We start from the raw sequence: 26,162 nt of genomic DNA on the forward strand, positions 1-26,162 counted from the left end.
CGTCGTGTTAGCTCCTCGCTGCTGGTTAGCTTAATTCGCGTAGTGTCATGTATGGGGAAAGCGGAAGAAGAATGCGCAAGGCGAGCGCCTGGCTAACGTCAGTACGGCGGCACCCTTTCTGTCGAAATCGTCTGGCGTCTTGCCCGCTATTGCTGCAAATGGTCAATCCACTGTGAATGATCTTTTGACCCCAGTGTTACCTCGATTTTTTCTCTGTGTAAGGCGTCTTTCGCCTCGTTCGTGCATGTTGTTGCTGTGATAGCTGGGGCCGTCCACTTTGGTTCGGCCGCAAGCTACCCACTGTATTCCTCCGTAGGTCATGCGAAAGAAGGGAGGTCAGTGCGCGTTTCTGTCCCGACCTGTTTCAGGTTCTTGGACAGCTTATACCGGTGGCACATCCTCCCGTGTGGCGAAGTTGATATCGCAACGAGGGCACGACACTAGCAGCTTCTTGGCATGCATTGGCGGACCGGGGCGTTGACCACGTCTTCACTTTGAGCGTGCCCCTTTTCGCCGGTCGTGTAGAGTAGTTTTTTATCTTGTCTGTTCCTGCCTGATTCACCGGCTCGGAAGCTCATTCTGCATTTTTTCTCTCGCAATGCTGCTGCATGCTTGGCAGATGCATGCTGCACGTGCCTATGCTCTGCCGTTGTTGTCGCGTCCACTGCGGGTCGCGTTTACGGAGTACGTAGCCCATCCACTCTTGCGCTGTCCCGAGATTGGTGCCCATGCCGCCCACACGCCGGCCCTCATCCGAGGACAAGTCCTGTTGGCGGGCGTGGTGCTGCTGCCTATGCAACTGGATGCACCGCACGAGCTTCTCGTGGGTTCGGCGACGCTATGTGTGGCGGTCGACCTTCATGTATAATTTGATTACTGTTGTTGTGCTTGTCGGGAACATTTTGACATTCATTCTCTTGTCGATCATTTCGGGTCGTGACTTCTTTACTAACTACCGATGTGGAAGTCAAGCGCTCAGCCTTATCAACACTAATTTCGTTGCCATGATGGGAGTAACAGGGATTATGGGCCTGTGCGCTCTGATGATGGCTCGTCTGACTAATATGTTCAGCAATTACTCTCTGAGTGATTTTATGAGTATCGGGAAATGGGCAGACCGTCTTGGTTGTCTTGTGAAGTGGCTCCCGTGGCTGGTGGCTGTATGCGCCATCGGCTGGATTGTGATTAATGCGGTCAATATCAGTTGGATCCTCATAGACCCGAAAAGTTGGTGCGCCAGGAGATGGGCGGACAAGGGTATTGCCGCAGTAGTCAACTGCCGCACGTGGTACCGGGGCGACGCCCCCTGCATCGAACCACGTAAGACAACCACAGGCACGCCAGCGTCGCTGTCAGCGAACCAAACACACAAAAACCGCCTGGGGGCAGAACACAACAGCTTGCTGACGGCAGACATCCCGAATGGGTATCAGCACCCAGATAAGTAGATACAAGAGACATTGTGGGGCAACTGGAGTGTGGCAACAGAAACTAGAGTGCTTGACTCCCCCCCCTTTATGTGATTACGTGGCTTGCTCTCTCACCTTTACCCCCTTCGCCGGCACCGACCAATGCACCAGCAAAGCTGCGGGTCGCCAAAACGTGGTGCGGCACGCGCGTTCTGTGTTTCCTCGATTTGTGCACTCCTGGATCTTCTTGGTCGTTGTGTTGTCTGCTTCAGAGGAGAAAACGAATATGGCGAACAAAGTCGCTTCATGCAACGACGGCGACTTCCTTGAGGCAAATCATTTCTTCCTTTTTACGCCAAAGGACGGCGAGAAGTGTTCTTTCAAAACCATAGAGATTTGCCGGGCTTTCAAACAAAAGTACACGAGTTTTGGCAATGGAGGGGACATCAATTGGGGAAAGGAGCCTCTAGACAAATGTTTGGGGACCGAGGCGGAAACGCTTGGAGCCGACAACTTTCTGGTAACAACGGACGAGAACAGCGACTTGTATCGATACGTCTTCATGTACGTCGTTGGCTGGTGCGTCGCTGTGTTGACACTTGTGATTATCTTCTACTATGTCAAGAGTTCCAGTAATTTCGAGGCGATGTTCTACCAGCCTCAGCGAAAGGGAGACAACGTCATTCTGAAAATAATTCGGCCCCTTACCCCGTGGAGCAGGTAGGACGCTGTTTTCTGGCGCGCGCACACAAGGACAACGTCGTGAAAGCAAGAACTGGATGGATGTGGAGCGTCGACTGTTGGATGGTGTGAGGGGTTCTGGAGGCGGGTGTTCTGCGTCCCCGGCGCTAGGGCACGGGCTCATGCCATAGTCAGGCCGTAAGGAATAATGCAGTCCGTGTTGTGAGAGCGGGAGGTCGGCTGCCAGTGCGTATGGCCGATGAATTCTTTGAGAAGCGGTAATAGTGGTGCTGATCTGCTCTGACTGGGACCCACAGGGAGCGGCACTACCATCAGTGGACACAGGAGAAGCAACGCAGCGCACCGTGGTGTGTCTGTCTCTCTACCGGTGAAGTTGCGCTGTCGCGCTAATCTGGTCAATTCGTTTAGAAAATTACGGGGTAGGACGGGCAGGCCTGCCTGTACAGACGTATAGTCCTGGGGGGGAGAGCGTATTAGTCTGCGTGTGCGCAGAGAACGTCGCGTGGTTCTGCATCCCAGGCGTAGTGTCTGGGTCACCCGTGCTTTACACCAACCAAATGTTTTTTGCGAACTGTTCCCTTGTCAAGCAACCAAGAGTTGTCAAGAGCATTCCAGGTTTTCACGCTCTCATCCATAGTCAGGGCAGTTCTCGGAACGCCGCACCGTGTTCCGTTCTGTGACTAAGGCTTTTTAATTCTTGGCGTATGACAGGGTACATTTCTGCACAAGGGGCGAAAAGAATTCCTCCATTCCCGTCCTTTCCAGCCACCTCTAGAGACGTGCTTTAGCTTGATAAAGCATTATTTCACAGCTGGGCCCTGAACAAGTTGCCGGCTGAGAAACCCGCCGTCGTGAGTCAGCAGCGTTAGAAAATTTCGTATACTCAGTTTTGGGGGCAACGTGGCCTCATCGCTCATGTGGCTACGTGTTCCACGGGCTGACTGTAATCTTGTTCGCCCTAGCGCGAGCGCCCGAAGCAACATGCAACTCGGCATGAGTCGCGATAGCACCGAAAACAAAACAAAAGGGGAAACAGATGACAGGTTCTTATGTATATTGAGTTGACGCGGGACGTAAAGGAGGCCCTACGGTCACAAGTCCAGTTCAAAACGAGACACGCTCATCCACGCTGCGGCAACCAAGCGGACGGTAAGGCAAAAGTTTGTTATAGAGCCAGCCTGACCGCCAAAGCAAGGGAAGCGGCAACCCCCACGCAACGCAAGAATCACTTTTGGTACGCTGAGAGACCTAAACTCTCCAAAGATTACGAATGTTGTGCTAATATGTAGGAATAGAGACTGTTCATTTCGGCATATCGTCTCGCGCACGCTGTCGCGGTACTACGGGGAAACAGTTCTGCGAAACGGGCTGTTCCTGTGACTCTCTCCCGATGGCTGTCCCATGAAAACAGGTGGCTTCTTCCGCGTGCGGATTTCTATGCACATTTGTCGCTTTGAAAGCGTAGATTGCTCGCCTCTCTGTACAGCGCCTTCTAGCGCATGCCAAATGGATGGCAGAGCGACACCTTCACCGCGGGAGCGGACGAGAGCGGCGTCGAGTCGGTGCACGGCGCTATCTTCAGAATGTGTTGCCGCTTTTCTGCTTCAGGAAATCCTGTAAGATTTGGGAGCACACAGAACATTTGGCAGGGGGTTCAACGCTTGAACAGACACCGGAGATTGCATGGTCAGCCGAACGGCGACCTCGCCATCTGATGTGTCTGTTCGCCCGGCCTCCCGCTTCGGCAAGGAAATAGAGAACGGTCGAGCGAGAAAAGATGGATGGATTCGTCGGGCAAACGAGAGAAAGGGGAGTAGCAGCAGTTCTACGCAGGCATGGCCTTCTCACCTTGAGCGCTTGCATCGCTTTATATCGATGAGAGATAGAATTCTTAACCGCTTTATCCATCTCTGCGTATGTCAGGTTGTAGCCATCTGGCTGGAAGATCGGGTCCCTGAATACCACAACAGTAAGCAATTGAGGTGGCGTTGGTTCTGTGGGGGGTGTATTCGTCAATATGAACTGAAACCGGCCACCATATTCAAGTGCACTCTAATAAAGAAGCAGACTCCTAACGTGCACAGACAAACAACTCGAGTGATTTTTCCAGCTGTCGACTAACGCGAAAAGTTCACCGAAGGACAAAAGGCACGTCTTGTCAACCGTTAGCGAGTTCTCAAGGTACACCACCGCTTTCCCATCGCCGTCTATCGTAAAGACGCCACATCGATTTTGAGCCCTCTTGCGCAGACACTCTTGTATTCGCCTTACCAGCCAAAATCACGCGGGCCCCGCGGCTCCGCCACGATAGTGCCCTGTTGAAAAAAAGTGTAGCATTACTTCAGTGCAATGTCAAGCAGCGAAATGGAACCCAACAGAGAGGACCAGCGCAGAAAGTTCTGCAATACATACTCAATGCATACCCGAAGGCTCGCGAGTGGTTGATGGGAAGAGCATCGACGCTTCGGATATCGCATCATTCAGTGTACCAGCCTGTGCGCCGGGACAACTCAGGCACGCTCATCCAATGTCTACGGGAGGCACACATAAGCGCTATATCCGCAACCGGTAGAAGAAGCTTGGTTTGACGATCGTTTATAAGAAATGGCTTTCCCTCACTGTGTATTCCAATGACCCGTCACCGAGACACGGGTATGTGCACGGAACATGAATCGTAACAAGAGTAGCGCATCGTTGTGCACAAGGTTGGAAGAAAACATGTTCCTCCAAATTGATCCTAGAGGTGCAGTTCTCGTGATTACGCTCTATGGCACTAGTCAACCTAAGTGTATCACAAAACGGATATCTTCTTGGTAAGGTTCTTCGGAGCAGAAGAGCTTTGGCTATGGCTTCTGCAAAAAAGCTACCAGCTCGTCCCAAGCGGCAAATGACGGTAACTTACGTCAGTGCGCCCCTGAAGAGTGTGAATGCGCGGTTCGCCTTCATCACCGGAGCCGTCGCCGATCTCCGCCACGCACACTGTGCAGAGGGCGTAGCCGCTTTTGTCCTACGGGACACGACCCCCACATGCGCGTGAAGGTTGTCTTGAAAACCTTCGCGTATTCGAGGCACAAGCGTTTATGTGAAGACCTCGGGTTGACAGCCGGGGGCGAAATGGAAGGCAGGAACTTTCCCTCGAGGACAGCAGCATCGCTATTGTTCTTTATCTCCACCGATCAGCGAGCAACCCCCATGTCCGCCCCATGGCATCTCATCGCTTGCTGCGGGAGAATGCAGCTGTTAGTTCCAAAGGGCTTTCGGGCAGCAGGCGCTCGCACTACCCCCAACGCTCGCTCTCAAGCAAGCCGCCGGCAAACATGAGTGCGATAGGCGGCGGCGTGAGAACGGGGGGACTCTGCCGTCGAGGCGCAGTACAACGAATGCGAGGACTGCCCAGCTTCTTGTTGTTCGGTGGAAGTCAGGGCGACTCTGTGTCCATGTCGTGGCAAGGTGGTGTTCCCTCTGAAGGGATCAGACATGGATCAGCGTCGGGGACGAACGAAGAACGCTCCGGCACTATCGCGGTCATGACTCACCACAAGCAGGACCTTTTCGGGCAGCACAGAGATTCACTAAGGCTGACACCGTGTGATATTCGAATATTTACTCACCTCGTAAGCCCCGATAAGTTTCGGCAATCCCTCAGGTCCGAGTTTCTGGAGGAACCATTTTCTGAAGGGACACAGGAGAGAGACCAGGAGTATCCCGCAATAAAAGACAAAGCAAATCATTAAGTGGCCGCAGTGAATGACGGCCAATGGAGGCGCCACCTCAATGAATAAGGAGTCTCTTCGCCCTCGAATTCGACCCCACTCGAGCAGGCTGCAGGGGCAGTCTGCATAGCCTGACGCAGCAAATAGTATCACTTTATCTTATGATAAAACGCAGATGGAGCAGAGGTGTTTTATGCCGGACACATTTTTCAGTTTAACGGGGCACAAGTGTCTGCATCGGTGGTGGACGCTGCTTCCGTCATGACAACTGAAAACTTCCTCGCGAAAATTCGCCTCCGCACGCGACTTGCCATAACGTACAGGTTGGGCTTACACATATGGTCCCGGCAGCCCCTTGATAGCATTGAAGCACAAGCAGGTGTCTTCAGTCATCAAGAGTGATGACGGGGGGATCTCTGTCTTATTCAGACGCAACTGGCGTACAGCAGTGCGGCACTTGGCCTCTGCAATCTCTGCTGGTGATGCGCCTTGAAGCTCTGGCACTGCGCAGCACAGTAGCGAGCGAAAAAAAGCAGCACACTCATGACGGTGAGCATCAACTTTGTTTGGAGACCGTTTGAGAGCAGGAGTCAAAATATGGCCAGAAGCGAAGGGCTACTAACCAGAGGAATGATGGTGAGCGAATTAATCGGAATAACCCGCTGAAGCTTGCACGTGATCACAATAAAGGTCTCCTGAAGCGTCCCCTGGAGTGTCTAGAGAACCAGAAGGCAGGCGCAGTGAAACCCGGGTAAGGGAGGCAGGTCGAGACGTCCCACACTATGTGAAAAATCTATCAATGCATTGCTCCGCGGTTTGCTGCGCTCTGGTAGCCGGCGCCCCGCAGTGAGTTTTACGCGGCCATGCATTTGCACCCAAAAAAAAAGAGCTCCACCAGGTCGCAAGTTTGTTCTCTTCGACAAACTCACGGTCAAGGTCTGCAGCAATAAGCCGAACGTCTCGGCTGTCTAGGATCTTCTGAACCTCGGCCAATTTGTTGGCATTTCCAGTGCAGAAGAAAATGAGTGCTCGCTGATCCTCTGAGTGTACATCAGAGCTACACTTTCCTTCTCTGTCCGCCATCCCGGGCAGGTTAGACGGAGGAAACACTAAGGGTCGATGTCCTGACCGGAAGGAGCGGTTGAGAGAAATGGCACCCTGGGCGCACCTCTGCGGGGCGATCATGAGTCAGCCGCCTTTCGACGCCGGGTGGGCTGGCGCGTCCAACAGCGAGTCGTTGCGTGAGCAGTTTGGAACGCTACTCAACTGCGTCTAAAACGCTTGCAAAAAGATGCCTCCCTAGGCGAAGAGGCCACACAAACTTGCCTACCCTCCAGGGGGACCAGGAACGCGTCCCCCAAGCGAAAAATTGGGGCTCGAGTTGCAACAGCGGGGACCAATGACACCAGACAGGGTTCTGAGGTGGTAAGTGTGGCCAGGGGGGACACGTACGCAAGTGGCTTCTGATGAACGCACTGTGCAGACGAGCGGTGATCGTTGCAAACGGCCGGGCAGTGGTGTAGCGACAACGGCTTAGTCATCAACAAGGTCGAGTCAGTGTCGCAAGGGTTCATTCGATGCTCTCAAATCATGTTTCAGAGTCAAACAACACAGGTCGTAACAGTGAGAGCGAGGACACCGGCGTCTGGTGGACCGCAATCGACCGTGAACAGAGGCTTGCCGGTGTGAAGGACAGCGTGCATGTGAGCTGCAGGCCGTGGTACTATCCAGTTTAGCGTATGCGAAATCTGCGTTACCATAGATTGCCTCGCTGGTTTCACTCCTTTCTCAGCAATTCTACTTCTCAGCATATTCATGGACAGAGCTCCGGGCTATACTACGGCAACATCGAGATCATTTCTCGTCGACGGGCTTCGGGCCTGGAGCATGCCGCATACTGCTACGAAAAGATGCACGCGTCTGCCTTGCGAGCTAGGTGTCACTTTTCGTGTCCAACGACAGAATCCGAGAAAACTAGTCTCTCACTAACAGTAAATGCCGTTCCTCTTCTCTGGCATGATCTCCATAAGGCACACCTGCGATAGAAAGCAAGCATCTGCCCGCGGGAATTGGTAGTACTTCAGAAATCTGGTATGTTCGGTCATGACGTCCTCATTTTAGGTTTGCGACTGTCCACCTGCACCACACTCATTTCTCCCTTGCTGGTCTCATACTCGTCACTGATTGGTACGCATGTTGGGTTGCGTACCTTATATATATCAGCCCGTGCTCTGGCCACAAGGTGCGCGCTACAAAATAATAACCCTACAGTGTGTCACACGGGTCACAATCAAGGGATCGTGCAAAAGCAATTCCAGTGGGGAGTTGAGTCCAAAAGCTCGTTACACACGATTTGAAAGTGAATTTGATCCCAAATCCATTATCAGAGGCAGGACATTGAATGACGCGTACACAGCACCTTTCATTCTCCAGAGCAACAACGCTGCGGTTCCGAAATGTGCCGAAGAGGTCACGGTCGCCAGAAACCTGGAGATCCCATGTTGAAAAACAAATGTCACGCAGGGCCAGCGCAGGGATCACCTACCTTCCAACTGGGTGCGGCATGTTTCAAAGCGAACTCGTACCAACCACCTTGGCTCGCAACTACCAGATCCCAATAAGGAACAAAAATAGACAAGTCTTACACGCTCAAGAGTCCTAAACGATGCAGAGCGAGCGAACTGCAGCGCCAGACTGAGTCCGCCGTGGTAGTGGACAGCGTTGGCGTGCGCCTCATGCTCTCTAAACCGTGGCCGCCTGAGGTGGACAGCCACACAAAAGCTACGAAAAAACGAGCTGTCGTCTACTACATTGGTTCTACGACCGTCCCGTGTTGCCTGCCAAACTGAGGCCGTCTGTCCTCACGACAATGTAGAGTTGGTCACCCTCGAGCTCGCTGCTTAACAAGGGGTTTTTTTTTGTCAATAACAAAATCTTTTGCAGAAAACGGGAAATACACATGAAAAAACTGTCACTGAGTTTTTGGCGGTTCGCATTACCGTGGCGACATATGCCATTTCAGCGTTCTCTACATTTGCGTGCCACATACAAGTCTGGATAAGCCCCCGTTCCCTTCCCCCCTCCTCCCTCCTCTCTCGTCCTGAGCGAGTATTTTCTCCTCTTGACGCAATGTGGTAACTGTCCTACTGTCGCTCGTTGTCACGCCAGAGGACGGGCACCTCGTCGGTGCGAAACCGCTGACGGTAGTGAGCTTTATTGACCTCAACGAATTGACCGCGTGCGGCCATCAGGCAGCCCAAATACGCCACCATGGCTCCGTTGTCGATGCAATAACGGTCATCCATGCCTCCCATTGAGGCACCCCGCCGCAGTGCCATTTCGTTAAGCATCTGCTGCAGGCGCAAATTGCAGCCCACGCCTCCGACAACCTGGGAAAAAGAGTGGCAAAGAAGGGAGTCGGATTTGAGAGAAGGCACAGTGTCTAAAGCCACAATGCAGCAATATACCAAGTCGACAGCTTCGTGCCAAAATCTCGTGCAGGCCGAGCGTTTCCTCTCACTCGAAAAAACAAATACCTAACAGAGGCGTCCACGCTGTAGCACCGGAAGGCCTCACTTCCCGAACCGCAAGACCGCCCTCAATGGAACCCTGCTGACGAAGTGAGCTTCTTCACTGCAGGCAAACGGTGCGCACAGCGGTCGATGGCCTATAAGCTGAGTTCTTATTATATGATATTCTCTCTAGTCCCTCTCCATTGTATGATGACACGCCGGTGCAGCTCTGCGAGATCTCACCAGAACTTGGTCAGCATGCTGCAAGGCCATTGCACGCTCAGTAACTTCCGTCAGCATCGCGAAAATAGTCTCCTGTGCGCTGAAGCACAGACTTTCTGGAGATAGCAGATGAGTGGGCAAACCCTCGAACAAGGCTGGAGTTTCTGTCTTAGCTCTTTCTGTTTCACAGGGCGACCCTCTTTCGGCTGACTTCTCAGTCTCCTCGGCCGCTGACAATGTCTCCTTAGACAGGCAGGGCTCAGGTTTCTTCGTGTTTTGTCTTTCTCCTTCTCGACGTCGCCTTTTCTCCGCCGAATTCCCATCTGGGCCCCGTTCGTTGCTTCCGCTTCCCTCCTGGCAATAGTCATCCTTTTGAGAATCACCCCCATCGGTCCTCGAACAAGGAGAGCATTCTTCCACCACATCTCCTCCACCAACCACCACGCCGTTTGCCGCTTGCTTCCCATGACTTCCACTGTGTTTCAACACGCGCGTCTTCCCTGAGGATTCGTCTCCTTTGGTGTCATGCTGCGTTCCGATTGTTTCGTCTTTCGACGGTTGAATACTCGCGCCCGCATCCATCCCCTCTCTACTAGTCACAGCCTGCACCGAGTCATTCTGAAGCCGTTTGTAGCGCCGCATAGTTCCGGTGATGTCTTCAAGGCGACTTAGAACGCCACTGAATGACAGGTCCATGCCCTTCACGGTGTAAGGAAGAGGAAGCAGTTCTGCTGCATCGCTCCCTTGTGAGCAGTCTACAGATCGCGCAGCTGAATCCCGCTGCGCAGAGGACGGCACCGCGCCAGAACGAGGTGTTGAAAGAGGACAAAATCTCAGTGACCGAGCCTCGGCAAAGCGGCGTGCCAGCTGCTCGACTTGGTAACCGGGAGCCGGGTCGTTTGGAAGGTGAAGTAAACGAGCGAGACGGTCGATGCAGTTCCCTACCGCGACGTCTAAGGTCTCTCCCAATATCCGGTAACGCCCATCTGCATAGCCGATCACCTGGAGGCATCAGGGGAATTGGCGTACAGCAAAAACCATCAATCGTAACGCTACACGGAGCCGAAACAGAAGCACAAGTGACGCCCTGAAAAGGCGGAAAAAGGCGCTTCCCCTATGTTTAGAACTAGCATTGTCGCTGAGGGCTTCTGGACGGTGTGTACGGCAAAAAGCACGATGCACAAGCACGAAAGACCATCTCTAGGCCGACCCAAATAGCGAAGGCTGCCGAAGTACCCTTGTTCCGGCGGCTGTGTTTACGCGTGCTCTCTTACCTGTGTGTTGCCGCCGCTGACGTAGAGAACGACGGGATTGCTGCACCCTGTTACCAGACGGCCCATTTCAATGTGCGCAACGCAGTGGTTCACAGCGACAAGAGGCCGACTCCAGAGCAGAGCCAAGGTGCGTGCTGTCATGGCGCCCACTGCGAGCGGCGCGCCCATCCCAGGCCCGGACGTATAGGCTATACAATGCAGATGTCTCGGTTCCACCCCTGCTTCGGTGAGAGCCTGCTGCACTAGACCCACGATCACTCCTTGATGGTGCAGCGCTGTTTCTCGAGGCAGAAATCCAGTCCCAGGGGGAGTGATGAAGGTCTTCCGAGGGTTAGAAAGGATGGCGCCGGTGGAGGACACAATTCCGACGCCAACCTTGTTCGCGCTGCTCTCGATGCCGAGGCACAAGAAAGGTTCCCCAGGAGTGGGTGACGGATGGCATGGCATGCGATGTGGAGACGTAAAAAATCTCGACGGTGCGGACGCCATCATGGCTTGGCCTATGGAAAAGAGGGAACGACAATCTCTGGCCGCGGCAAGGACACATTAGCGACGTCGCCAGCTATTACATTGACTCTCCTTCGAGCTGGCTTATTGTGTTCCTCTTCAACCGTCCCCTGCGTTAACTGTCTTCTGCTCTGAAGAAGAGACGGGTTTTTACACACAAATGAGTCATTGCCTCGGCGCACGCCGTGGCGCACCCTCCAGGTCCGGCAGTCTCTACTCAGGCGTCAGGAAGTCCCCGTTCGACCCGTCATGAACGTCGTACGCTTACAGTTGTTGTGACCGGACCGAATGCCCACATGAAACATGGAGTAGGCGCTCGGCGACGCTTTCATGCCAGCGACTGTTTGCTGTGCTTCAAAATCCTTCGACCTCGTGAGAGAAGACTACGCGCTTCAACGGAAGAAAGCGTGCGCAGACATCATGTTCCGTGGACGGGGAGCTCAAAACTAATTCAAGAACAGCACCGCTCGGCATTGCCAGTTACCTTACTGTTGGAGGCTCGGAAAAAACTGAGGCAGCTTTTTTGTGAGCAACCCCAGGAGCGGTGCTGCCGCTAGCGCGCATGCTCTTACTCTATTTTGCTCTCATCCGCATGCCTACGCATGCGTGACCGTAGTGAGATGTCGGAACTCGTCTATGCATGCTGTTCCCAGCTGCTCTAACAAGTACTGAATGCCTCTGAGCTTGCTGTAACAATTCAGCCACACATGTTAGTCTGAAGCACGTATCTTCGCGCCAACTACACACCTCAGCTTGTCACGACTCTTACTGTTCAACCGAGTTTAGCTTCATGTGTTGGTTGAACAAGAAGTAGTTCATTGGTGAGCCGCTGCTCAGAATATAGTCGGAGGCGATTTCGAATTCTGGCAGACACATCGCCGCGTTGCTTCGCGCAGTGCCTGGTCTATAGATAGTCCAACGGTACCAGCATCCCATGTAGTCTAGGTGGTTAGGATACCCGGCTTTCACCCGGGCGACCCGGGTTCGAGTCCCGGCGTGGGAACGGTTTTTTCTTTCTTCATGTGCGTCTCTTTTTGTCTTGCTGCCGAATGCATACGCCGTTCTTTTTCTTCACTTTGCGTGCACACACAATGTTTTGTAGCTGGGGAACTGTAGGCGCTCACATCTGGCCGATAGTACTAGGAACCAAACAGTCTCGAATCACTACGGCGCTGGCCACGATTTTGCCACGCTGGATGCATAAACGTGAATCGCAGGAAGTGGGCACACATTACGACATGCGTTTCCTGTAGGCTTTTCTCTACACCCGAAGCTCTGTGGCAACTAAACAGCACCTTGTTTTAAGGCCCACGACGGGTGAACTGCCGGGCACCTGCATTGACTTGCACAGAAATCTGTCTTCGACATTCCCACACTGCTTCCGTCGTGCTTGACCGTAAAATCCTCTTGCAGCTCCGGAAGCAAATGCCACAAAGTGCCTCAAATGCAAATGCTACGCACGGCATAGCGACAACTCTCACTGCCAGCAGATCGCGGTTCAAGATGCGTGTGCAGCGCGCAACGCTGCGCGGGCTACACTGGCAAGAGGGAAGCGGGCGGAGTAATACGATGAGAACGCACGAGGGGAGTATAGTATCAGGCCACTGCAGGATGAGTCAAAGGTAGGCATCGGCCACTGAAGCCCTCGAGCGTGGAGGTGGACGAAAGGTCCGAACTCTGCCAGTGCAATATATACTCGCGGCACCAGCGAGTTGCACAGGAGCGGCTGTGTGTGCCTCAATCCTCCATACAGATTCATCTAAGTGCAGGGGGGAGGGGGGACCGCGTGATAAAGGAGGGACGGAATCAAAACAGTGAGCTGCGTGGGTGAGCTGCAGATCGGACACCGCTACTCGTGTTAGAATCCGCTGCTGGCCGTCCATTGCTGGGAAAGGTAACGTACCAGAAACCAGAAGCCAGTGAAATGCCATGTGTCGGCAAAATGCGGGGGGTCCATGGTATAGCAGACCGCCGGCAGACGCGACAGGGTGAAGGCTGAGTCGACGAGAGACTCCAACAATGCTGCGTACACTCGGGCACCTGGTGCCAGCGTCTGCTTTTATTTGTTGAGTGTTTGACACGGCGAGCAATCCTTTGTTCATCTAACTCCATGACGCTTCAACATCAGCGGTACCGGGAAGGAGAGGGATCCCGGCAGTCTCTCGTCGACTCAACCTTCATCCTGTCGCGTCTGCCGGCAGTCTGCTATACGATGGGCCGCCCGCATTCCGCCGACACATGGCATTTCACTGCCTTCTGGTACGTAACCTGTCCCAGCAATGGACGGCCAGCAGCGGCTTCTAACACGAGTGGCGGTGTCCGATCCGCAGCCCCCGACGCGGCATACTGTTTTGATTCCGTCCCTCCTTTATCACGCGGCTCCCCCTCCCCCCTGCACTCGAATCTTGCATTCATGTCTATTCAACCACATGGACGTCATGTTTCTGACTAAATCTCGTCTGCGCTTCCCGCTCTTCCGGACTGTCTGTGGCTGTGCCGTATTCGGAAGCGTGCGCTGCTAACCTCGTCTGTCTATCGTTCACAGTGTCTTCTGGCTGCCGGAAACCCCCCAGTGAGTCGCGTGCCGCCTAGAAAAGATCTTGTTATGCGGCGTTGAACTAGTCTAAGCCAAAATATGGAGGCGCCACACTGTTTGCGTCTTCGTGACTCGACAGAGCCTGAGGTGTGCGGTCAGCCCCAGCCAGCAAGGTATGGACGGGCTGCCGGAAGTTTTGCACGCGTCCCTTCATTCGTTGTAGCGATGGGAAATTTCTCTTCCTCCAAAACTGCCTCGAAACTACGCGACAGCATCCTCGAAACACTGTGCCGTCACAACAACCTCTCTGCCGCTGAAACGGGCTGCTTACGCATGGCAGTCCGCCAGACAGCTGCGGCGTCGATCGAGTATTTGTCTCGGCCTCAGCAGTTTCCTGCAGTAGCAACAGCAAAACAATCTGCAAGCTTCAGCCGAACGGCGCGCTCGTGCAGGTTCGAACCGCAGGGGGGGTGTCACCCTCGAAGTGTTCTGGCACTCGAGCGTCCTCAACGGCAGGCTGATGCACACGCTCCGAGCACGAACGAGCATGAGCAATCGAGATGCTGCCAGGGTGCTGTGACCGAATGGCCAGACACACGAGTCATTCGTGTTTATTTGTGTTTTCGGTCGATCTATATATAGAGAGAGCGATTGATATATTTATATGTGCCAACAAAAGATCGGTTTCAAAGAATTTCCAGGTTTTTCAATTGATCATTTTCAGCGAGAGTTCTCTTTGCTATCAACATACTACTTTTCTTTCTCCTTCCTATCGAAATGGAAGCAGATTACTCCGCCTACGGAGGGTCTGCCGCACGGCAGCCCTCTACTATCTCTAGGGCGTCCTTGTGCAACCGGGGTGAACAGACCGCTCCCCCCGGCACATGCCCTATTTCTTTTGCGTTTCTGGACAAGGCCGCAGAGGTTTTCTCATGGGGCCTGGAAGCTGTCATGAGCTGCTGGGAACCCGCACTCTTCTCACCATACGAGAAGGCTGTAGGCGGCGTCGATGGTCCCAAGTCAACCGGTGTCGTCGACGAACACGAGATCAAGGTTAACATGGAGGACGTCGAACGCAAGACGGCTGTAGGTCCTGGCTCTCACCGTGCCACACACGGCCAGCGACCTCCAAACGATTGCTCACTAGACATGACAAACCGTGGCTCAGCTCTCTATGTTTCCACATGCGCGCGTGGCTACGCAAGGACTCAGGTGGACCAGGCGTTGCATCATGGCATATACGTCGTCGGCAATGAATGCGATGACGATACGCCCAGATCGCAGATGCAATGTCACGATGCCAAATACTCGCGCCAGGATCGCTACGAGGACCATTACGACAGCAGCCCGTCTTCCTCAGTCGTCGAGGAAGACCTGTCGACGCATGTGCCCCCATCGCCGCTCTACGGCGAATACGGCCTCGACGGTGACAGCGGTGACGAAATGGCGAGTTCGCAGATGCAATGTCACGATGCCAAATACTCACGCCAGGATCGCTACGAGGACCATTACGACAGCAGCCCGTCTTCCTCAGTCGTCGAGGAAGATCTGTCGACGCATGTGCCCCCTTCCCCGCGTCATCGCGGACCCGTTGTCGACAACGGCAGCGACGACGAAAGGGGGAGTCCACGGGTTGTCTGCGTCGTTGAGGGCGAGACATCCTCTTCGTATTCACGCCAACTCCTGGAAGAGGGCTTCGTACAGGTGGACGAGTGCTCGGTGTTGCTTCCACCCTTGCCACGACGCGGTTATCTCCCTTCAATTCCGGAGGAGTGCGAGGTCTGCCTTCCTTTTCCGGCATCAGCCAGGACCGGTAGCTGCTCGGATGACCAGAATCTCTATCAGAAAGATCAAGGCGGAGTCGACGGCGTTGTGGCGGTCGATGGTGTCAGCGAGGATGAAGGAGGCGCTCCACCTGCAGGACTAGCGACGCCACAACATGCATCGCTGAGTTCCGCCCGCCTGCGATGCAGTCACGTAGATGCTTCGCCGGTATCATCCTCTGCAGTTGGCTCTGCACCATCACAAACTGACCAGGGCTGGATCGATGGCGAACGAGTATTGTATGAAGTTAGCAACGACGACGACGAAGGATGCAGTCCGCGGAAGGTGGCCCGTCCAGGCGAGGCGGGGCATCACGGAGTTCCTCAAGAACGTGGAATGAACGCATGTGGTGGCGATCTGCAGAGTTGCACGGCACTGCCTCTCGATGCCGGTCACTCAGCTCCCGGGGACTGCCGACCCTCCGGGGCAGCGCGTGAGGCAGCAAGCCATAGTTTCGCTACCTCTCAAGCGCAGCAACAGGCGAAGAGCGACGGCCTGGGGACTGGCACTGAAGACGCGGAGGACGTCGTCAGTTGCGAAGAGCACCGAGTTGTGCCGGCGACTTTAGCTCCAGGAAAAACCTTGGTGTTTTCGATTTCTCGCCAGTACCCGGATGGAGATGGACCGGCGACTAGGACCTCGAGCATCGACGTTCTGCTCCTCCCACCCGATAGAGCTGGCGAACCTCTGGCACTTCCAGACGAGAACGTCGCGAGTCGCGCTTCTCGGCTGTCCACCGGAAACCAGTTCTGCACGGCAGACGAGACTCAATCGACGGATATCGACTCCGACGACGGCGCCTATCCCGACCAAGAGGAGCACGTCCGCAATGCGACCAGCAAAGCGGCTCAACAGGAGGTAGCAACTTCCCGTCCGAGTGGAAAACTCAATCCGACTCTTCCACTCGACAGGTTGGAGGAAGACGCCGAAGTTGCGGAGGAATTCTCAGGCATTTTCCCGGGCTTCCCTCGTGAGAGAGTGTTCCGGGGACTACCAAAGCATGGCGAGGACGCAGCACCGGATCCTTCCTCTGTGCCTGGAAACCAGTCCTACGGACAGAATCAGCAGTCGACACACGGTTATGAAACCAGCTCGGACAAAGATCATTCCACTCGTCAGAACCACAGTGATGACAAGCCCAACGCCGGGCGACGCGACGACTCGTCTCCTTGGATTCGAGTGATTTTCATCCAAGTTTCTCTGTTTCGTACTGTTTATGAATTTGGGACCCTCTCTTACTCGACTCGACAAGAGAACTTTCTTTTCATACAGATATCGGACGCGGCCTGATCCCAGGCCGCACTTTTTATGAAAAACAAAAAAAAATACAAAATCAAAAAACAAAAAAAAATCACAAAATAATAAAATAAAAAAAAGTACAAAATTAAAAAACAAAAAAAACTATAAAAACAAAAATAAAAAAAAATACAAAACCAAAAACCTAAAAAGCCACATCCTACAGCCAGAGGGCGAACCCTTACGGTTTGTTCAGTCCTATATGCTCTAGTCTAGGCTGTCGTGCCCATCCCTCCCGGATGGCCAGGTTTCCCAGTGTACGCCGTGCTCATTCACTGCTTCGTGTCCACGGTGCACGTGAATAGTGTATATTTGTGTTCGAGTGTTATCCTGATATTCCCTCTTTGCAGGAGGAGATATTTGGGTTGTGGTTAGGTAGCTTCACGAGCGGCCTGCAGATCACTTGTCCTCCCCCACAGGGCACGCGACTCAGGCGTTCTTTATTTTCCCGTGTCATTTGCATTTTCCCAATTGTATCTCGCAGCTCGTGAGATTTCTCCGGACCCCTCCCCACAGAAGGAGAAAAGACACAAGCGTTCTTCGGAACTTCTTAATAAATCGACTTCTGCTTCCAGGTCTGAAGACCTCTGCTGGTCTTGTCGAGGAAACACTTGCCCGCACGGGCCACTAGCTTCGCCTGCGCTGCAGCATCCTAGGTGCTGAGAATCTTACCAGTCAGTTTTCATTAGCGCTCACACTCTCTCCGGTCGAACACGAACAAACAGCTTGAACGCAGCACACTCAGCAGAGGAACTCGTCCTTTCGCAGATATTCCTTCCCCCCCCCTCTATCGATGCGAGCGAGGATTGCTACAAGAAAAAGTGTCAGAAAAGCGTCCGCCACGCGCGTAGGTCAACGCGGTAGTTGCAGTAAGGGATAGTGAGAATTGCTTCTGTACCGTTCGTCGTCTCTGCCAAGTAGGAAGTCATTCACACAGAATCACGCGGTGGCTGGCTTTTCCCAGACTGGCAGATCCTAGTAACCTGAAGGTTTAAACAGTACTGGCTGGAGCTAATCAGAAGGCTGGTACGAATGTGAGAGCGGCGAAAGAGAGGCGAATGGAACTGAACACGAAGCGTACGCCGTCCGTCAGTCCCCGAGATCATTCCACCGTTCCTGCTACGTCGTAGGCCAGCCAGCTGCGGTCGCGGGACCGGCAGACTGTCTGACCGAGCAACAACTACCCTCCCCGCGGAATGAAGCTGAGACCAGTTCTGTCGTTTTCTCAAGTGCCGAGGAAATCGCGCTGATGTTATCATTCAGACGAATGCCGTTACAGACGCAGGACAACTCCGGAACAAGAGACTAGCGTCGCTACAGGCGTGCTGTCTGCATATCTGCTGGCTCCCACTCGCTCTCCTCGGCCACCTACGAAGAGCGCGAACAGCCATAGCGGAGGCAATCAACAGGCGGCGACGGAAGGCCATGTTCGCTTGGGGTTGGAAGTTGCCCCTGCCTCCGGCCAAACGTGGGGTTGCGAAATCAATGTTTGCGTAGCACGAGGATCACGAGTTTTCTCCGCGCATGATTCGGAGCAAGAGCATACCACTGCAGCACTGCAGTGCTCGCGACTATGTCCCAGTGACCATTCGGCAGCGACACAAGCAGTGGACCGGCCAGCTGACACCACGTCTCATACGCCGCCATGGCGGGGTCCCGCCCCATTTACCGTGCACGTGCAGAGCGAAGAGGTCTCGGGTCGCAGGTCGAACGCATTACCAATGCGCACATGGGCAGGACGCTAGCGTAGCCTTCTGTGAGCAGTTTGATGGATTGACTCGACCTTCAGTTGGGCAATGAACAAGACAATTCGAGACCGGCTAACCCGGTCTGATTCTTGCCCCCGCGGGACAACAAGCTGGCATCTGCAGTGATCCATTTCGAGGCCGCAACGCGCAGCCTTCATCATTCGGTGAAAACGAGGCTGAGTTGCACTGGGCTGTGAGCATTTCAGTTCGCTTGCCCATGACGTGATATATGAGGCCGAAAGCCACGATCCCCGTATGCTAATCGGCCGAGACCTCCGTCCTATGTTACACAGTAAATAATGTTTCACTGGCATATGGAGTGGCCACCGGATGACGTCACAGCGTAATCTTCACTGAGAGCAATCGACCAACGATTACCGCTGCCGGCGCAGGAATGCGTTTTGTGAATACGTCCCGCTATGGGACGTTTACTGTGTTGCTCGCTACGGACTCGCTTGCCTGGTATTCGGCACAAATCGTGTTTGCACCTCTTGACGCCAGTTCCCTGTAGTAGTTCGCACGTATATACACCGCGCAGCACAGCGATAGCTCTCATCGCCAGCGGATCGCGCTTCAGAGGTGTGTGTAGCGCGTAAGCCTGCGCGGGGCACACTCGTAAGAGAGAAGGGGCCGGCGTAAAACGAAAAGATGAGAACGCAGGAGGGGACTATAGTATCAGGCCACCGCAAACGTAGTCGAAGGTGAGTATCGGCCACTGAAGCTCACGATCGTGGAGGACGGCGAATGCTCGGAACTCCGCACGTGCCAATGTATAGCCGCGGCGTGCGAGAGTTCCACACGGGTGTTGTGTGTGCCTCAGTCCTCCATACAGATCCATCTGAGTGTCAAGCCGTCCAACAATGCTGCGTACACTCGGGCACCTGGTGCCAGCGTCTGCTTTTATTTGTTGAGTGTTTGACACGGCGAGCAATCCTTTGTTCATCTAACTCCATGACGCTTCAACATCAGCGGTACCGGGAAGGAGAGGGATCCCGGCAGTCTCTCGTCGACTCAACCTTCATCCTGTCGCGTCTGCCGGCAGTCTGCTATACGATGGGCCGCCCGCATTCCGCCGACACATGGCATTTCACTGCCTTCTGGTACGTAACCTGTCCCAGCAATGGACGGCCAGCAGCGGCTTCTAACACGAGTGGCGGTGTCCGATCCGCAGCCCCCGACGCGGCATACTGTTTTGATTCCGTCCCTCCTTTATCACGCGGCTCCCCCTCCCCCCTGCACTCGAATCTTGCATTCATGTCTATTCAACCACATGGACGTCATGTTTCTGACTAAATCTCGTCTGCGCTTCCCGCTCTTCCGGACTGTCTGTGGCTGTGCCGTTTTCGGAAGCGTGCGCTGCTAACCTCGTCTGTCTATCGTTCACAGTGTCTTCTGGCTGCCGGAAACCCCCGAGTGAGTCGCGTGCCGCCTAGAAAAGATCTTGTTATGCGGCGTTGAAATAGTCTAAGCCAAAATATGGAGGCGCCACACTGTTTGCGTCTTCGTGACTCGACAGAGCCTGAGGTGTGCGGTCAGCCCCAGCCAGCAAGGTATGGACGGGCTGCCGGAAGTTTTGCACGCGTCCCTTCATTCGTTGTAGCGATGGGAAATTTCTCTTCCTCCAAGACTGCCTCGAAACTACGCGACAGCATCCTCGAAACACTGTGCCGTCACAACAACCTCTCTGCCGCTGAAACGGGCTGCTTACGCATGGCAGTCCGCCAGACAGCTGCGGCGTCGATCGAGTATTTGTCTCGGCCTCAGCAGTTTCCTGCAGTAGCAACAGCAAAACAATCTGCAAGCTTCAGCCGAACGGCGCGCTCGTGCAGGTTCGAACCGCGGGGGGGTGTCACCCTCGAAGTGTTCTGGCACTCGAGCGTCCTCAACGGCAGGCTGATGCACACGCTCCGAGCACGAACGAGCATGAGCAATCGAGATGCTGCCAGGGTGCTGTGACCGAATGGCAAGACACACGAGTCATTCGTGTTTATTTGTGTTTTCGGTCGATCTATATATAGAGAGAGCGATTGATATATTTATATGTGCCAACAAAAGATCGGTTTCAAAGAATTTCCAGGTTTTTCAATTGATCATTTTCAGCGAGAGTTCTCTTTGCTATCAACATACTACTTTTCTTTCTCCTTCCTATCGAAATGGAAGCAGATTACTCCGCCTACGGAGGGTCTGCCGCACGGCAGCCCTCTACTATCTCTAGGGCGTCCTTGTGCAACCGGGGTGAACAGACCGCTCCCCCCGGCACATGCCCTGTTTCCTTTGCGTTTCTGGACAAGGCCGCAGAGGTTTTCTCATGGGGCCTGGAAGCTGTCATGAGCTGCTGGGAACCCGCACTCTTCTCACCATACGAGAAGGCTGTAGGCGGCGTCGATGGTCCCAAGTCAACCGGTGTCGTCGACGAACACGAGATCAAGGTTAACATGGAGGACGTCGAACGCAAGACGGCTGTAGGTCCTGGCTCTCACCGTGCCACACACGGCCAGCGACCTCCAAACGATTGCTCACTAGACATGACAAACCGTGGCTCAGCTCTCTATGTTTCCACATGCGCGCGTGGCTACGCAAGGACTCAGGTGGACCAGGCGTTGCATCATGGCATATACGTCGTCGGCAATGAATGCGATGACGATACGCCCAGATCGCAGATGCAATGTCGCGATGCCAAATACTCGCGCCAGGATCGCTACGAGGACCATTACGACAGCAGCCCGTCTTCCTCAGTCGTCGAGGAAGACCTGTCGACGCATGTGCCCCCATCGCCGCTCTACGGCGAATACGGCCTCGACGGTGACAGCGGTGACGAAATGGCGAGTTCGCAGATGCAATGTCGCGATGCCAAATACTCGCGCCAGGATCGCCACGAGGACCATTACGACAGCCGCCCGTCTTCCTCAGTCGTCGAGGAAGATCTGTCGACGCATGTGCCCCCTTCCCCGCGTCATCGCGGACCCGTTGTCGACAACGACAGCGACGACGAAAGGGGGAGTCCACGGGTTGTCTGCGTCGTTGAGGGCGAGACATCCTTTTCGTATTCACGCCAACTCCTGGAAGAGGGCTTCGTACAGGTGGACGAGTGCTCGGTGTTGCTTCCACCCTTGCCACGACGCGGTTATCTCCCTTCAATTCCGGAGGAGTGCGAGGTCTGCCTTCCTTTTCCGGCATCAGCCAGGACCGGTAGCTGCTCGGATGACCAGAATCTCTATCAGAAAGATCAAGGCGGAGTCGACGGCGTTGTGGCGGTCGATGGTGTCAGCGAGGATGAAGGAGGCGCTCCACCTGCAGGACTAGCGACGCTACAACATGCATCGCTGAGTTCCGCCCGCCTGCGATGCAGTCACGTAGATGCTTCGCCAGTATCATCCTCTGCAGTTGGCTCTTCACCATCACAAACTGACCAGGGCTGGATCGATGGCGAACGAGTATTGTATGAGGTTAGCAACGACGACAACGAAGGATGCAGTCCGCGGAAGGTGGCCCGTCCAGGCGAGGCGGGGCATCACGGAGTTCCTCAAGAACGTGGAATGAACGCATGTGGTGGCGATCTGCAGAGTTGCACGGCACTGCCTCTCGATGCCGGTCACTCAGCTCCCGGGGACTGCCGACCCTCCGGGGCAGCGCGTGAGGCAGCAAGCCATAGTTTCGCTACCTCTCAAGCGCAGCAACAGGCGAAGAGCGACGGCCTGGGGACTGGCACTGAAGACGCGGAGGACGTCGTCAGTTGCGAAGAGCACCGAGTTGTGCCGGCGACTTTAGCTCCAGGAAAAACCTTGGTGTTTTCGATTTCTCGCCAGTACCCGGATGGAGATGGACCGGCGACTAGGACCTCGAGCATCGACGTTCTGCTCCTCCCACCCGATAGAGCTGGCGAACCTCTGGCACTTCCAGACGAGAACGTCGCGAGTCGCGCTTCTCGGCTGTCCACCGGAAACCAGTTCTGCACGGCAGACGAGACTCAATCGACGGATATCGACTCCGACGACGGCGCCTATCCCGACCAAGAGGAGCACGTCCGCAATGCGACCAGCAAAGCGGCTCAACAGGAGGTAGCAACTTCCCGTCCGAGTGGAAAACCCGATCCGACTCTTCCACTCGACAGGTTGGAGGAAGACGCCGAAGTTGCGGAGGAATTCTCAGGCATTTTCCCGGGCTTCCCTCGTGAGAGAGTGTTCCGGGGACTACCAAAGCATGGCGAGGACGCAGCACCGGATCCTTCCTCTGTGCCTGAAAACCAGTTCTACGGACAGAATCAGCAGTCGACACACGGTTATGAAACCAGCTCGGACAAAGATCATTCCACTCGTCAGAACCACAGTGATGACAAGCCCAACGCCGGGCGACGCGACGACTCGTCTCCTTGGATTCGAGTGATTTTCATCCAAGTTTCTCTGTTTCGTACTGTTTATGAATTTGGGACCCTCTCTTACTCGACTCGACAAGAGAACTTTCTTTTCATACAGATATCGGACGCGGCCTGATCCCAGGCCGCCCTTTTTGTGAAAAACAAAAAAAAATACAAAATCAAAAAACAAAAAAAAATCACAAAATAATAAAATAAAAAAAAGTACAAAATTAAAAAACAAAAAAAACTATAAAAACAAAAATAAAAAAAAATACAAAGCCAAAAACCTAAAAAGCCACATCCTACAGCCAGAGGGCGAACCCTTACGGTTTGTTCAGTCCTATATGCTCTAGTCTAGGCTGTCGTGCCCATCCCTCCCGGATGGCCAGGTTTCCCAGTGTACGCCGTGCTCATTCACTGCTTCGTGTCCACGGTGCACGTGAATAGTGTATATTTGTGTTCGAGTGTTATCCTGATATTCCCTCTTTGCAGGAGGAGATATTTGGGTTGTGGTTAGGTAGCTTCACGAGCGGCCTGCAGATCACTTGTCCTCCCCCACAGGGCACGCGACTCAGGCGTTCTTTATTTTCCCGTGTCATTTGCATTTTCCCAATTGTATCTCGCAGCTCGTGAGATTTCTCCGGACCCCTCCCCACAGAAGGAGAAAAGACACAAGCGTTCTTCGGAACTTCTTAATAAATCGACTTCTGCTTCCAGGTCTGAAGACCTCTGCTGGTCTTGTCGAGGAAACACTTGCCCGCACGGGCCACTAGCTTCGCCTGCGCTGCAGCATCCTAGGTGCTGAGAATCTTACCAGTCAGTTTTCATTAGCGCTCACACTCTCTCCGGTCGAACACGAACAAACAGCTTGAACGCAGCACACTCAGCAGAGGAACTCGTCCTTTCGCAGATATTCCTTCCCCCCCCCTCTATCGATGCGAGCGAGGATTGCTACAAGAAAAGTGTCAGAAAAGCGTCCGCCACGCGCGTAGGTCAACGCGGTAGTTGCAGTAAGGGATAGTGAGAATTGCTTCTGTACCGTTCGTCGTCTCTGCCAAGTAGGAAGTCATTCACACAGAATCACGCGGTGGCTGGCTTTTCCCAGACTGGCAGATCCTAGTAACCTGAAGGTTTAAACAGTACTGGCTGGAGCTAATCAGAAGGCTGGTGCGAATGTGAGAGCGGCGAAAGAGAGGCGAATGGAACTGAACACGAAGCGTACGCCGTCCGTCAGTCCCCGAGATCATTCCACCGTTCCTGCTACGTCGTAGGCCAGCCAGCTGCGGTCGCGGGACCGGCAGACTGTCTGACCGAGCAACAACTACCCTCCCCGCGGAATGAAGCTGAGACCAGTTCTGTCGTTTTCTCAAGTACCGAGGAGATTGTGTTGTTGTTATCTTTCAGACGAATGCCGTTACAGACGCAGGACAACTCCGGAACAAGAGACTAGTCGCTTTCGACTCTTGCCTTCCACCAACTTGCGGCCTCGCACCCGTTCTACTCGGCCACCTACGAAGAGCGAAAACAGCTGTAGTGCAGTCAAATCAATATCCCGAAGAAAGCGACGGGGAGCGGTGGGGCTTCAGCCGCAGCATGCTCTGGCGTCTGTATGCACTGGGGATGAGTGTGTAAGCAAAGCAGTAGAGAGGCGGCGCGAAGCGAGGACCTCACATTGGTTAGGTGATACGCTTTCGTAACAGGATGGCGGAAGACTATGCTGGACCCGGTTTTAAATTCATACATGATTCTGCGCACGAGCAACAATTACGTAACAGGTTAGCGGTTCACACAGGGCGAATGACGAAATCTGTGGTTGCAAAATGAGTCCGAATGAGAAGTGGTTTCGTAGGCGTAAGGTGATGGCCAGATAGCCCAGTAACAGGCGAAGCGGACTTAAGCTCCCGGGAGCCCCGATGTCTTTGACAAGTATTCGTCGAACTGCTTTGCTCACAAGAACATAGCAAGAATAATAGTGCAGCAGGACACGAGTCGCGTCTCACTGAAGCCCGAAGTCGAACTCAGAAGTCTCTGTAGACGTCTTGGTAATTCGTTGACGCGGCCTATGGAGGCGTTGAGGCAAGGGATGTCCGCGACATTCCAACCCCCCGCAGATCAGTTTTCTCCCGCTCCGGCTTTCACGCTTCTTGAATTTTCTTCCTTTGGTGTTCGTGATGTTTCATGTGGTTCGCCGACAAGACCGCCGCTGGCACCATGAAGGATTCAAAACCCGCTTCAATGCCGCATTTGTCACCCACCAGCCCTGAATTCCAGTTGCAGTTCCTGTCACTATCTCCAGCCATGGCGAGGGCTGTAACTGCAGGGCAACGCTACATTGAAGGCAATAGCTGGTCAACGCGTCTTTCTTGACCGTGCGTGGAGCAGGCCGCTGTGGCTCCAGCCGCAGTATGCTCTGGCGCCTCGTTGCAAGGGATTTCTACGAGAGTGCAAGCAACCTCTTGTGTATAACAGAGCTATCACCCGAGAGGATCAAAACTTGAACCGGAAGGTATCAATGCGCTTGTGACTCTATGCGGCGTTCAAAACGGATATGATCGAGCTTTTGCGACTCGCGGACGCGACACCGCACCGTAGAAATGTCCAGGTGTCTCCTCCTCACATAAGACCGTTGAAGCTGCAGACACATCAGTACTGTGCTGTGATATGCTGTATTGTGATTCCTCCCAGCGTATGGTTGCCATCGCCACAGAACATACAAAGAAAAGGAACTGCTACGGGACCAACGGGAAGCAACGAATGTTAAGGGGCAATCGTATATCCGTACCAGCGAGCTGTCGAGCACTCTGGGCACTACGAACCAGAGTAAACCGGGCTTCCAATCCTTGCTTCCTTGGTAAAAATAAGTGATATATGAAAAGTATTTCTATTCCGGAGCAGTAACTGAAACTGTCCTCCGCTAACCCGGAACGCATAAGTCCCGCATATCACCTCATCTCATGCAGTCGTCGCATCGGGTAATTCCGCGATGAGAAACAGGATCTAATTAGCCTTGGGCACTGCATTGTCTCCAATCCTCTGTACACCCTATGAGTCCCTGCAGGAGAAGG

General features: G+C 54.0%; 5 protein-coding genes and 1 non-coding gene across 6 annotated transcripts; 4 read left to right on the forward strand and 2 right to left on the reverse strand.

Moving 5' to 3' along the window:
* Positions 1 to 1,007: 1,007 nt before the first annotated feature.
* Positions 1,008 to 2,133, forward strand: BESB_014200 (putative membrane protein; the record flags this gene model as incomplete). The annotated part of the gene is made up of 2 exons (XM_029360149.1): positions 1,008 to 1,320; positions 1,682 to 2,133. 2 exons carry the CDS (start codon positions 1,008 to 1,010, stop codon positions 2,131 to 2,133), a joined length of 765 nt encoding a protein of 254 aa, XP_029216816.1.
* Positions 2,134 to 3,689: 1,556 nt separating this feature from the next.
* Positions 3,690 to 6,907, reverse strand: BESB_014210 (putative inosine triphosphate pyrophosphatase; the record flags this gene model as incomplete). Its single annotated transcript, XM_029360150.1, has 7 exons — positions 3,690 to 3,725; positions 3,960 to 4,065; positions 4,383 to 4,426; positions 5,014 to 5,118; positions 5,723 to 5,783; positions 6,159 to 6,327; positions 6,754 to 6,907. 7 exons carry the CDS (start codon positions 6,905 to 6,907, stop codon positions 3,690 to 3,692), a joined length of 675 nt encoding a protein of 224 aa, XP_029216817.1.
* A 2,060-nt stretch (positions 6,908 to 8,967) lies between these two features.
* On the reverse strand, positions 8,968 to 11,324 carry BESB_014220 (O-sialoglycoprotein endopeptidase; the record flags this gene model as incomplete). The annotated part of the gene is made up of 3 exons (XM_029360151.1): positions 8,968 to 9,213; positions 9,580 to 10,560; positions 10,833 to 11,324. 3 exons carry the CDS (start codon positions 11,322 to 11,324, stop codon positions 8,968 to 8,970), a joined length of 1,719 nt encoding a protein of 572 aa, XP_029216818.1.
* Positions 11,325 to 12,269: 945 nt separating this feature from the next.
* Positions 12,270 to 12,342, forward strand: BESB_015440. The gene has a single exon. It is a non-coding gene; the product is annotated as a tRNA-Glu (tRNA).
* Positions 12,343 to 14,652: 2,310 nt separating this feature from the next.
* Positions 14,653 to 16,989, forward strand: BESB_014230 (uncharacterized protein; the record flags this gene model as incomplete). Its single annotated transcript, XM_029360152.1, has 1 exon — positions 14,653 to 16,989. The coding sequence occupies one exon, from the start codon at positions 14,653 to 14,655 to the stop codon at positions 16,987 to 16,989; it is 2,337 nt and encodes a 778-aa protein (XP_029216819.1).
* A 3,907-nt stretch (positions 16,990 to 20,896) lies between these two features.
* Positions 20,897 to 23,233, forward strand: BESB_014240 (uncharacterized protein; the record flags this gene model as incomplete). The annotated part of the gene is made up of 1 exon (XM_029360153.1): positions 20,897 to 23,233. One exon carries the CDS (start codon positions 20,897 to 20,899, stop codon positions 23,231 to 23,233), a length of 2,337 nt encoding a protein of 778 aa, XP_029216820.1.
* Between the last annotated feature and the right edge of the window lie 2,929 nt (positions 23,234 to 26,162).

Source organism: Besnoitia besnoiti, chromosome IX, assembly GCF_002563875.1.
Source record: "Besnoitia besnoiti strain Bb-Ger1 chromosome IX, whole genome shotgun sequence".
NCBI lineage: Eukaryota > Apicomplexa > Conoidasida > Eucoccidiorida > Sarcocystidae > Besnoitia > Besnoitia besnoiti.